The 14,123-nt window shown below is 39.5% G+C and overlaps 1 protein-coding gene across 1 annotated transcript in view; it reads right to left on the bottom strand.

Annotated features, from left to right (window-relative positions):
• Window positions 1-14,123, bottom strand: part of LOC113155430 (neuron navigator 1-like) — a 37,814-nt gene that overhangs the window by 10,297 nt on the left and 13,394 nt on the right. The window contains 7 exon segments of the mRNA XM_026350151.1: window positions 1,227-1,400; window positions 1,908-2,068; window positions 2,179-2,220; window positions 2,962-3,378; window positions 3,999-4,755; window positions 5,965-6,265; window positions 7,448-7,598. Of these exon segments, the coding sequence (XP_026205936.1) occupies window positions 1,227-1,400; window positions 1,908-2,068; window positions 2,179-2,220; window positions 2,962-3,378; window positions 3,999-4,755; window positions 5,965-6,265; window positions 7,448-7,598 (2,003 nt within the window).

The raw sequence follows: 14,123 nt of genomic DNA, 5'->3' as shown, positions 1-14,123 counted from the left end.
GATGTTTTGACTTTGTTGAAGCATTAGAACACTTATGAGACATTTGACATTTTGGAAAAACACTTGCTAATTTACTGCATAGTGGAGAGTTACATAAAACCTAGAGCAGGCTAATGTTTGTCAAAGTCAAACAAATTAATATTACATATTATATCTTGTTTCGATAATGTACCAATTTCCCTTTTCATGAGGGTTATGTGCTGGACTTTTGACTCTTGACCAGGCACAATCCCTGCACAAAGTACTTATCCAGTTTCAAGTCCAAAAAAGTAAATAATGTAATAATAACAATGTCTCTGCACCTGATGAAGAGCCAGTCAGTGACTGAAATGTTGTACTCTTTCAGACATTTGAAGGTGTAGCCAAGATGTAACATGTTTATTAGTCATCATTAGAGATGCTGAAATGTGGTTGCTGCTTGAAAAATTTAAAAACATTACATAAATAACAGACAGCACTAAGAGGGGCATCAATCTTCTCAGTTAACTCATTTGCCAGAACCTCTTTTTCCAATGATCCTTCTTCAAAGTATTCCTGAGTTTCAGGCCTAAAACAAGTCAAATCTAAGGTTCCTCCAAGTGGGATGTCAGAAAACCTCAGAATCTCTAATATAAATAGTAGAATTTCATATTCATATTATTATGTATATTAATATTGGTGGTTTCCTTTTTGGTTGATAGATGATATCCTTAATATTTACAATAACAGTAATAAGTCATGCTGGGATATCTTCTACTGTTCTAGTGCCACATCCATTTGTCATTTGCTAGCCTAAATCATTTGTGGGAAAGCTATTCCTTAAATTTATCATCTCTCTTGGTTTATTATATGTATAAAGATAATAATAAATCACCATATTATTAGGATAAGTTGTCTTGATGCTTCTGTGTGCTTAAATCTTTTATAATCAGTTTTCCTGAAATCACTGAAAGAACTAGAATGAACAGGAGTCTATGTATATGGAAGTATCTTTCATATTTCCAAACCAAGTTTCCATTGAACCAATGTTCATTACAAACCCAGTGTTGTTGACATTTAAATCACAGATAGCTCTTTTTAGTTATAGTCTAAAACGCAGGCACCAAGACTCATTGCCACTTTCCTCATTCATGAAAACAAATTCTATTCATTTTAAACAGACTGCCTGCAGTATTAGACAGCTCTGTTTCACTTGAAGCCAGTTGTCAGGAAGCCTGCCTGCAGGAAGTCCAAATGAAAAGGCTCACCATCGTCCCCTGGTTCACGGAATGACCCGGACCGCATCATGCTTTTAGGCCGGTCAGCCAGGGACATGCTGCTGCCCAGAGTGGAGGATCCATAGAGATCGCAGGCTGAGTCACTAGGGGGCCCTGTGCTGTTGGAGCGAGATATCCTTGGGCTACCACTGGATATTGGGGCAACTTTCACAAAACAAAGACATATGGAAAATAGTGAGTGATACAGATAAAACTGTAGGACGCAGTGTTGTAGAAAAAAGACACACACAGAGTAGGCCTACACCTAGGTATAGCACTCTGATTCTGATGACTCAGTGTAAAGCAACACTATGGTTCGAGTCAAAGAGATAAATATAGCCTGACCTGACCTCCTATTGGCTCCATCTCTTGCTTAATTCAGACTTAAACATAAGTCTAAACTGGTGTAGATGTGGAATGATCATAATCATATCATTCAGACTGATCTGACACTAACTGGCTGCCACTCAGAGATATGGCAGAATCTATTGTCAACATTTCTTAATTGTAAAAATTAAAAAACTAGATTGTCCTTCCTCAGCATTTTAAAAGTTATAATCAACGAGAACATGGATGACTTTGTCACAGACTGTCAAAGATCTCAAGTGTCATTAGTTTCACAGCTGAAAACAGTAAGTGGTTTAAGAACTTGGCAGTCACAAGCAGACTGACCCACGTTGGTGAGAGGAGCTTTGCAGGAGGAGGGGTGGGGCGCACGGGTGGGAGAAGGCAGCTGAGGGGGACTTTCGCTCTCTGTCATGCTGAGTATGGTGTGGGAGTGGCGCCTTCCTGGTTTGCTTCCTTCACTCTCTGACAGGCTTGAGCCATAGCGTCTAGTAGAGGGGAAAAATAAATAAAACGGTAGTTTTAACATCAAACAATGAAGATATAACTGTATGAGGTTAATAAACGAGACACTTGGACAATAACAGTTGTGACGTACTCTAAGCCTTTTTTTGGCAGGGTATTCCGGTCTGTTTGTAAACTGTGAAGAAGAAGAAGAAGAAGAAAAAAATATGTTAATATTGTAAATATGAATGATTCATATAAAAAGCCCACAAACACAAGCACTGACTACCTTATTCCTTTACTTTAGTCATTAGGATCTGCATAACAGTGGAGTATCGCACTTTGTATAAGAAGCCCATATGGAACACTAGGCACTTTCATACACATGGTGTGGGATTGCCTAAAAGTACATTCTTTTGACAGGAATTAATCCATCTCCAGAGACTGTCAGATGGAACCATGCCTTCATTGTCCAAATGACAGTTCATATTTTCTGTTCCCAGAAAAAGAGATAAAATATGGATGGATATTGTTTTGGCTGCCAAGACACCTATAGACCAATGTCGAACAACACTTCAAAATATGTTATAGACACCATTTGCTACTTGGACAAATGTGGCTACTTCTATGAATATTTATAAGACTATAAATAAGTAGTTGTGAAAGAGTTACCTAAATTACTTATTTTATTTGAATACACCTTTGTTCACATGATTATACCAAAATAAACAAAATGAAATAAAAGTGATTGCTCTTTTTTATAATAAAGAGATACTGTAGCTTGTTCGTGATGTCACCTCATATGATCAGTGTCACTTAGATAACAAAAAATAAGGCTCCCACAGTCATTTTCATTCTCAAAAGCAACAATATTCACTCATACTAATTTTGTCCCAAGTGCATGTTTTTAAACAATGGACATTAGACAGGGACATACCTATCCGAGAGGTTGAGGGATGTTCTGCTCCCAGCTCCCCAGGTTCCTGTACCCCTCTCCTCCTTGTCACGAGTTTCAGTTGTGACAAACCTTGCGCTGAGTGGTACACTCATCTGCAGTGGCAGGGACTCTAGGCTGCGGTGCAAACCAGATAATTTGGGGTACAGAAGAGGTGATCCACTCAGACTTAAGCTTTCACTGGTGTAGGAGCTGGGAGAATCGATGTGGAGGACAGGAGCGGGGCTAGGGGTGAGGCGGGCAGCTGTGTGGGAACCGGCCAAGTCCTGAAGCTTGGAGTATGGGGGGACTTTGGGTGGGAGGTCCTGGATGGTCACACAGGAATCAAGACTGTTGGAATTGACCTGATCCAGGTGAGCCAGGCTGGGTGGACGGCCCAGAGACTTAGTGTTGAGCATTCTAGGAATCAGAAAAGAGAAGCAAGATTTCAATAAAACCAAACTATGATGAAGTCCTGAGTAATGATATTCAAAACAAAGGCATGATTGGAGCCATGCATGTATGTGTTGTATGTTTAAGTCTTTCACCAAAATAACAGAAAACACATTTTACATTTGTCTTACTTCTAAGCACACACTGCTTAACCAGGCAAATAGTTGTGGTTCAATTCAGCATGATTTAGAAATATCTGTCTTCTAAGATTTCTGCATCTAAAAGTCAGCACAAGCATAAATCCAAAACAATGTTCCCATTATTCTGGACCATGTCTTTAATAGAAATTAGTTCCAGGAAAAACTGTTGACAGTGAGCTCTGTGGATTACTTAGAGTAACTGGGACACTGTTTCTGGAACAAGATATAGCTGTTGAATTTTTAACATGGCATTTTAAAATCCTGCAGGCGCCACAAGTAAAATTTTGTTCCAATCCATAGTAATGGGTTTTAGCAGATATCTCAGGCATATAGAGTAAAACCAGAACCTATCCACATGGCTAGATATTACAAGAGGTCAGTAAGAAAATATAATGTTTTTTGTAATTCAGGTGAAATGACTCTTTAGAGCAGTATTTAAAGAGACACCTTGGTGTGGTGGGTGATGATAGTTCGGGATATTTGCTGCTGCTGGTCCGTCTCAGGCCGTGCAATTTCACAGTAGACTCTCCTGTGGATTCAGAATGATTGTCCTCTCCTTTTAAAGAACCACAGTCTATGTCAGCACTCACAGCCTTGGCCTTGGCTCTCTCCTTCTCCTTCTCCCTGTCTGTCTGGTTCACTGGGCCTGTGCTGGTTCGATTAGCCAATTTACTGCTGCCGCCACTAGACTCTTTAACCCTCGGACCTGCGGAGGCGATGGGCACAGGTTTCAAACTCAACAGACTGGGGTCAATGGTACCGCTGACAGGCCGAGCTGTAGGCCGGCCAATCACACTGAATGTGCTTGATTTGGCTGGTCGAGGCAGACTCCGGTACTGAATACTATTTCTGACATTTGGGCCCAGGAATCCTTGTTCACTGCTGGCGTCAAAACTGTTCTTTCTACCAGAGGGTGTCCCTCCTCCCACTGGCTTCACAGGGATGCCAGACGACTTAGGGATTTTCCCCACAGTAGCAGAGCCACTTGAGATGGTGGCGCCCCCTGCTGTCAGAACAGTGGCAGTACCTGTGGCTGTTGGTTTCTTGTACCCAAAGGACGCCCCAGCAGTTGGTTTAACTAAACCTGAAGGAGGCTTGCGGTGCTCCCCATGATGATCCCTACCAGCATCAGAACGAGAACGTTGTAGACCAGCTGTTTTAATGGACATCTTGGATTTGTCCAGTGGCTTCTCACATTTAGGAGCTGCATGACGAAAGTTAGACATAACATTACAGCCATTTTAGTCAGAATTAGATGTATTTCAGTGGTTAGAAGGAGAAACTAGAATGTGTGGGTACGCAGTTTTCCTTATAGTTGCCCTAAAGAGAGTAAGCTATTTAGAAACAGATGAATGAAAATGTTAGGTGATAGGTTGATAGGTCAGTAAACCCAGTCGACCCGGGCAAACAAAATGAGAACTCAACTAAAATGTATAAAAAAATGTTTCTGTTCAACTACACATATAGCGAAATGTAGTCATTCCAGCCATTACAGCTAAGATTAAATATAAAATCAAGAAACATCTGTATTTATTTAAAAAGCTTTTAAGCGCCCTTGATGTGTACCTCTCCAACAGACTCTGATTTAAGAGTCTCATGCAAAATTAAACTTTTATTTACCATAATCTGAAACATATCCAAGTGATAAAATCATTCAAACTCAGAACTTTATGTATTATGAAATTATTACACACAGAGTATGTGGCAGATATATGAAGACTGAACGATACTTTCAAAAGATAAAAGGGTAAAAAAATAAATTTTTATTTGGGGTCAAGGTTATAAATTACATCATTATCTAGTTATCTGACCTTTAAGCCATTCTGTAAATCTAGAACGGACATTTTTTAAAATAAATTTTAACTGCACTCAAAATAAATATAATCACAACTAGTTTTAATTACATGTTTTCTATTTGAAATTGAGATCAGCAATTTTAAATTAAAGGCTTAGAAATGTTGGAACTCAATTTCTTGACTATTATTTAATAATGGAGTAAATTGTATTGCTTCACATGGCAGATGGCGTCTCTGCAGACTGCAGGCATGTACAGTATCAACCTTTCCTTTGAGATAACAGAAGAAATATGGCTTTGGCCATTAAACAGATTTCTCCCCCCAAAGAAATGGATTTCATGGTGCATTTCTTCACTCAGTATACCGTGCTATGCTACAAATCAAATTTTGGCTAACTCTAAGGGGTACACCTCTGTAGTCATCTTGACACCAAGCAGATATCTGGCTTGGCTGCTCTATAAACACACTGTTTTACATTTGGATTCATCATACAAGAGATTATTGATGACAATGATTTCTTAGTTGGAAGTGAAACACCAAATTCCTAAATAAGATGAATAGCAAAGGAAAATACAAACTAAGAGAAGACATACAGATAAAAAGTGAGAACAGCTTACCTGCGACTTTGAGCATGCTCTGAGAGGTATGGGTGATGGGAGAGGTCACACCCACAGGCGGGTTACGGCCCTTCTTGAAACTCCCTGGTTGACCCAAGCTTTGAGGCTTCTTAAATTCCCCTCTACCTCCTGAATCCTCACTAAATATCGGAGGCTTCTTTCTCCACTTGCTTGGGGCCTCTGTCTTCAGACTCCCTGTGTCATAGCTGCAGCTATCAAGCTTGTGGCTAGTTTTGCCATCTTCGCTGTACCAAGAGAGTCCACTTTCCACCAGGGAGCGCTTCTCTGCATCAGTGCGGAGCTGCAGAGGAAAGGGGAAAGGCACAGTGTGGGTAACCATCAAACATGGTATGCGTTATCTATGGAGTTGAATGTTGTCTGTAATCTTTCCATCTAAACTGCATTCCAGTAGGAGAGAATTAGAGTTAGACTGACATGCGCCACGCGGACTAAAGACAACCACAGAGGAAGACAAAGGAAGAAAAACAAATAAGAAAACAAAATGGCTTTAACACTTTCAGAGATAAAACAGGACAATATAGAAAAAGAGCCATACATTTTTGTCACACTGCAGTGGTCATTAAAAGCTAGATTATAAAAAAAACTATTCTGTGGTGCATTGAGGGGGTAGCACTGCAGACAACACTGTGCATGCTGCGTCTAGAGTGACAGATGGCTCACTGAGTAACACTAACTATTTCTTTCCAGCTAGCATTCTGCAAGTAAGTAAGAAGTAAGTAAAAACGACACATAGTAAGAAAAAGGTAAATATGTTTACCTGTTAGAAAGCTAAGAGCCATTTTCAGATATTTTAAGACACTTTACTGACGTGTTTTAAGCCATACTCTGCTTAGAACAAAAATTTATATCAGATATACGTTTATCAACCATAGAAATTGCAATCAGCTGCTTAATCTATGACAATGAAAATACTTCCCATTTCAAACGTTTCCTACTTCAATGAAAAGTGCATTCACAGTTTTACCATGTGAGAAACTGTGAGACAATCATGCTAATGTGTGTTAAAAATTTGAGGTCAGTCAGACAGTCTTGTTATTGTGCACAGACATAATTCTGGCTAGTGAAGGTGAAGGTTAGATAACAAAAAGCAATGCACATTTTTAAGTGAAGACAGGCTTTACTGCTCAGTGGAACTACTGGACGTTTATGTGTACTTTTTGGAACATAAAACAGTAAATATAGCTAAGATTTAATGCACCTGGACTGTTTGTTTATCTCTTTAATGTCATTGTAAGGACAGAGGTGAGAGCTGGTGTCTTCTTGTGGCCTTTGTCAAAACACAGCACTTCCATTTAACACACAGAGCAAAATAAATCAAAGAGTGAAACACCAAAAATGCTCCAAGGAAAGGCCTTAGCTGTAATGTTTTCACTGTTATACAAACAAACAAGACAAAGGAAAGAGAAACTCTGCCACACGCTGTATTGTACAGATGGCTGCAGGGTACAGTATTTCAGCTCACCATGACAGAAGAGTTGCGTCTAGATCCCAGGGGTGTGCTTGGGAGGGAGTTAAGGGATGAGCTGGCATTGAACTCTTCGGAACTGAGGTTCTCCGAGCCATCACCGTCACCCTCACTGAGCCCACTGCTGATGGAGCTGCTCTCATCCCAACTGAAACAAAACAAAATTGTTGCTTTTTTCAAGTAAATTACAACCATATAAATGTACAGCAGGGAGAATGGGCTGGCAGCCATGATATGTCCGTTTGTCTGAAGTAAGTTATCTCTACATGGGGCCACATGTTCAAACAAACAGGTAATTCAAGTTAAAATAAGGTACACATTTTTCACTTGCTGTTTAATCCAACGATCTACATAAACATGATCCATAAATTCTTTGTGTTAGATAATGACAACATGCATTTTTACACATTTTCCATACAGTTAGTTTTGTTTGGAACTTTACAAAAATAAGTAAACCTATATGTCAAACACTAAAAGGAAGAGGAAACTCATAACTAGCAGTAATAGTAAAATTATAATTTTTAAATATAATTTTAATTTATTAAAATATTAGATTAACCATATTACAATATATCACCATGTGAGCAAATATGGTGGGTTTTAAACAGAAACCCTAGAGCTAAACACACTTTAATCTTTAACTGTAGCTTCAAGGGAAACATATGCTGATAAATCACACTAAACAACAAGTATAGCAACTGACAGCTCAGGGTTTAGAAAGTGGTCTGGTATGCTCTAAAGAAACAGGATGAGGAAAATCAGAGTAAACCCTCCATGACCCTTCCCTTCACCCCACAATGACGTCCTGCTTCGCCTTGAAACAGATGCTGCCAGATCGGCCCCTCAAGTGAGAAAGGCATGGATGGATAGCACACCCCAGATAAACTGCTCACTGGGCATCAAATCTCTAGAGGCATTCATATTTTTATAAATTTAAATTGCAAATCGTTGGTGGAACACAACAAGAGATATATACATCCTTTCAGTCAACCAAAACAACATAGGAGGAAAAAACTGTTCAGAAACCAAAGGAGTTTAAAATTGAAGAGTCAAGCATTTTTATGCGCTTTTGAAGAGCAATAATGCCTAGTTGAATTTAAAAATTACATCTCCAGAGAGCTAAATGCAAGTCCAGCTTGGATTTAGTATAATTATGTTCCCCATCGTTTCTTCTGGCAACCACAGGTGGTAATCAAATTTGTGTTGGCGCACAAAAATTTGGCACAGTGGAAAAGGTAAATTAATAAGACCCTTTAAAGCTGAGTCACTGCTTGAGCTGAATTATTTCTTTTCCTTTTCTTTTGCTTTCCATCCTGAGCTGAAAATGTCCTTTGTGGGTCAGCAGTCTGCAATTAGCAGAGCCATGGAACATGGCATTGCATAGAAAAATACAGGGAGACAAAAATGGCCCATACACTTTCAGAATTGGATTTAATCACATGGCTGTAGTCGAGTTGTAGTTGCAGTTGTAAAACCGAAACATTGCTTTCACTGACACTTTGCATTGGTTTTGAGCATTGCGATGCACAGAAGTCATCATCTTAGTAAAGATTTGTGCCATACGTGTCCGATGCTAAATTTGACATGAGCAGGAAAAAACCTAAGATAGTTGTTAGACTTGGGTATTTTAAAGTCCTTCTATACAACAACAATAAGATAATGAGAATAGTTTTGATTTACAATAAGTACAGATGTTGATAGGATGTTTCAACAATACCATCTCTGTCAAGGGTAATGTAGGGGTCATGAATAACCCCACAGGTATGTCAGCCTAAGAAGAGGCAGGCGGGTCTGTGGGCTGTTGATATTAAAAAGCCAAACTGTCTGCTCTCAGTGCTGAAATCCAAACACGGAGAGGGTGGGAGTACACCAGCAAACTGCATACTTCATACATAGGGTGGTAATTAACGTTTTGTTTTGTATGGCAAAGCTCCAGCATCTCTGATTTGTGCACCCATGCTATTATTTAAGTTGGGTTGGTGTGAACATGTTTTGGTTTAAAAAGACTAAGTGATGATTGGTGGGGTGGAGCAGGGTGGGGGCATTACAATCACTGTCCAGACTTGGACCTGGATCTAACAGCATCACTAAAACCACACACACAGACACATGTACGTGCTGGCCGACACTATGGCAGGCACTGGTGGACAGCACTGCAAAGAAAGAGGTAGAAAGGCATAAATGCAAGACACTTTTACTGAAAAAGTTAAAAGTTTAAAGTTGTGAATTGTATTTTATTGTGACTATAAAACCAGTACACAGTATAAGGAATGCATTTTGCAGTTCATTTCTGGCATTGTGTGTATTTTATGCATGAAGGACATCAAGATCTGGGCTCCAAGGAGCGAATGTCTATGGCTGAGTGAGTGGTGAAATTATTATTATTATACAGATAGTTGTGGTAGCAGCAGTGGATTATCCTCCTGCAGTAAAATAGTTGTTGTGCTACTAAAATGCTCACTGATCTCCATTTTATTCTGAATGTATTAAAGTACAATGTCATGATTCAAGCAGCTAAAAAATGTAGTGAAACCAGCCGAATTCATCTTCTACTGTATCTTATCGGCTTTTGTTATTGTATTATACTGTCAGTAAAACGCTCCATAATTTAAAGCAAATAAATCTGTCAAGTTAACCCAATACGTGCAGCAGCCATTAACGTTAAGCTATAGCTAGTATTTAAGGTTAGAGAGCAAATCGAGAAAACCACTGCAGCATCTTGACCACATTCACAAGTTTAACATGTCGAAAACTGATGAAATGTCATCTTTACCTTGGGGTGAAAAGTAAAGTCCTTTTAGCCCTCGGCACCGACTGCATTGGAGGCACTTTCCCGATTAAAACGCGGCGGTTCATTTGTGGCTGCGGCTCCGTTTCTGGAGAGCACAGCTTCCCTGAAGTAGCCGTGTGCTGACGCCGAGGTTCAAACTCATATCCTCCGCAAGCGGAGACCCCTTTTCTGTCTCCCATTCAGAGAGCAGACAGAAGCGGTCTGCCACTGGGCAGGCAACACCCCCACCCCCAAAGGAGAGAGAAGGAGGGAGGGAGGGAAGGAGGGAGGGGAAGAAGAAGCAGAGGTCTGCGGAGACTGGAGAGCGGAGCCCCCGATAGTCCGACAGCCAGACACCGATAGTCCGACAGACAGACCCCGATAGTCCGACAGACAGACCCCGATAGTCCGACAGATAGACCCCGATAGTCCGACAGCCAGACCCCGATAGTCCGACAGACAGACCCCGATAGTCCCGATAGTCCGACAGATAGACCCCGATAGTCCCGATAGTCCGACAGACAGACCCCGATAGTCCCGATAGTTCTCCGTTAACGGCTGGCGAGGTGAGTGGTATCCATGGTAACCTCACTGCTGTTAGCTACAGTGAAACAGTTTAATGTTCCCGTTGACGTTACAATGGTAATTAGATTACAAGTAAACATAGCTAAATAAGTTATTATTATTATTAAAATTCATTTATCAAGTCGGAATTTAAATCACCTAGCCCCAAAACTTACACTAACGCTAGCTTTAGCTCCAGCTTGTGCCCGTCCCCAACCTAATTAGCTGAGCTAACGGTAAAGATGAGTTACGTTCAGAGTCTTCCAGCGGAGGAGATATCATTTAGTGTAGGGAGATATTTAGACGAGTCTTTAGCACCACCGTCAAAACAACAGCAAGTGAAGGTAAGTTAATAATCTTCTGTGGTTTTTAAAGAAAACGATGGTGAGATACTCCCTAACACAACTAACACAGGTAGGATACAAAGCGGGGATACTGCTAGCATACATGTTAACATATAGCTTAACGTTAGCTACAAGACGCAAACTCTGTGTTGTTGGGCCGAACAATAATTCATTATTATTATTATTATTATTATTATTATAACATAATGATTGTTTTATTTGTCACTTTTTCCCAATGAACCAATTAAACGCTACTGTTTGGACTGTTAAACATTTCAAAATAGAGAAACAGTTCAAATTGCTTAATTAAATTAAAATAAAAAAACGAACCTCAAAGCCTTTAATCATCGAGCAATAGTACAAAGAAAAGATTTCTAACTTAATTGTATTTATGTAAATACTTTTTTTTGTTTTTTAATTTAGGGTTTGGTGCCTGCATTGCACCAAATAAATAAATAAATGTCGGGGAGGCCTGCTTTTTGATAATTTCCTATAGCAGTCTGGATGGTGTTTTCCATCTTTAGCACAGAGAACCAAACTTTCTGCCCTTGTTGTTTATACACTAAGACTTTTTCAGAGACCCTGAATCTTTTAACAGCGTTACGTAAAATAGTGTTGCAGAAAGTAGCTGTGATCCATCCTTGCAAACAATGAGCCTGCTCATGGTAAATGCTCCTTTTTCACCTGTTACCAATTAACCCGCTAATTTTGAAATCATCCATCCATGTTGTCAAGTCAACTTTTCTGAAAATGGGGTTTGTAGGTAGTTTATAAGTTAAGCTTAGACCTACAAATGTTCAAAATGTGCACTTTTGCTTGAAATTAACTTCACACTGGAAGATAAACTCTGCTTGGTCTTGAGACCACAATGAAGGTGTAGGATAATGAAACAAGTGTGTCGCAAGCAGGGGTCTGGTGAAAGATGCTTCGGCATTTTTAGTTTTAAGCAACATCTCATCCACCTTTATGGAAGTGCAAATAAATATCAGACAAACATCAGTGCTTCCTATTATAAGTAGTTCTTATTGTTTGTATAAAGTGATTGTTATTTGTATAAAATATATAGAAACCAGTGTAAACTATGTAAACTCACCAAAATTCAACAAATGCTGTAAAATAAACATTTTATCTCTTTATGTTAGTTGTAGTGATTTCTCAAGTGAGTCTTAACCAAACCTTTATATTACATCAGGCAGGCGACAGTCAGCAGCACCTTTGGGCCCCCTCCAGAGCAAACCAGTGGCTAATGTTACACCTCGTTCCATCCACTTTATATACTACTGTCTAACATTTTTTGGAGTCAAAATCAGGGCCAAGAATAAAAAGCCATATACAGTACTGTGGCTACATAGACATTTGTAGCATCAGTCTTCCTCCTGCATTAGCAAGATTACTACCATGATGAATGTCTCTAAAAATATTCCAGCTTCATTCATTACTTTCTGGGGCCTAGCTGGAAAAAAAAAAAAATCAGTCTAGGTAAAGTCTGAATCGCTGCGAGTGCAACCACAAACCCACAGATGATACAAGGACCTCCAGTGACGCATAAGTACTTAGTAAAACCTCCTGCCCCCCTCCCATTAGCAGTGGAACAATCTGGCGATGACCTCACCAGATCTCTGTAAATTAACCACTCCATGAGGTAAAGCCTCTGTGCACTATATATGTCCCACACCCAGTCCACATCTTCAGTCAAAATCTGTTATTTTGAGCCACAATGTACCAACAAAGACTTGCAAATGATAGAACTTCTGCTAATTGACCTTATAAGAGATCCATTACAAACAGAAAACAGAGATGCATAAAATATCAAATGCACTTTAGTTTAGTTGCACTTTAGTAAACTAAATGTATTGACACAATTGATGTATTGCAGTTCAGAGGCTATGTTTTCCATGAGTCAGTTTTCAGGAATTTTAGCTGACTGTGGCTTTACTTTTTGTTAAAATCTACCAACTGTTTTGCTGTCAGTATGTGTTCCAGACATACAAGCATTCCTCAAAATCTCTTTAACAGAGGGAGACCACTGTTTGACAAAAGCTTGTTGTGTCTGCCTCCATTTTTTTTTAATCATCACTGTGATCATCATCTAAAAAGGAGCTCTGCGTCTCTGCGTGTTGCTCTTTTTGTTTTGCTCAAACAAAACATAAAAAAAACCCAAACTTGCTAATACTAAAAAATAAACTCGGGTGCTTAGTTTTTCTTGTAATGAAGACTGTGATATATTGTTAACAGTACAAAGAAAAGAAAAAACAACTAGTGTTGATCACATCTCCTGTTTATCTCAGCCAGGCCACAGAGCTGCTAAACAAGCTGTCATCTGACAAGCCTTGAAGTCATGTTTGTACTGTATACTAGCAGCTGTCTTGCACTGATAACCAAATGGCTTGTGTCAGAAACATCCTTTTTGTGTTTACTTAGGTCATTCAGTAATGTTGCCACCACCAGGTTGGAGTATTTACAAACTGTTAATATAGAGAGATGCAGCCCATCTGTGAGATGTTACGGCACGGTGAGGTCACCAGCCAGGAAACAGTTTTCATAATCTGACCTTAAGTGTTGCAGCTTTTGATCTGTCAGTTCTGTCTCCCTTTGATGCAGTAAACTGTGCTGCAGTATCCAAGTCTAAAAAGGACACATCAACCTGATCAATATGGCACTTTAATTCTAGAGAAATCTCACCTTACTAAAAACAAGTAAATACTGTATGATACACCTGAAACATTACTGGGAGCTCTCAAATAAATTTTTTACAATGAACTCCATGCCAGGTTGAACAAAAAACTACAGCATGAGGACTAAACTATGTGGACATGTGACCAACGTTTGATTGTGGAAAGTCTAATGTAATATTAATATGCCGTTTAGCAGCCTTATGGAAAGGCTTGCCACAGGATTTTGGAAGCTGGTTGCAGGGATTTGATTCCATGAAGCCACAGAATCATTAGTGGCATATGAAGGCATTGTTGGTGGATAATAGTGCTTGGCTCTTTCA

This window comes from Anabas testudineus, chromosome 5, assembly GCF_900324465.2.
Source record: "Anabas testudineus chromosome 5, fAnaTes1.2, whole genome shotgun sequence".
In the NCBI taxonomy this organism is placed as follows: Eukaryota; Metazoa; Chordata; class Actinopteri; order Anabantiformes; family Anabantidae; genus Anabas; species Anabas testudineus.
This window is presented reverse-complemented; position numbering and strand designations above follow the sequence as displayed.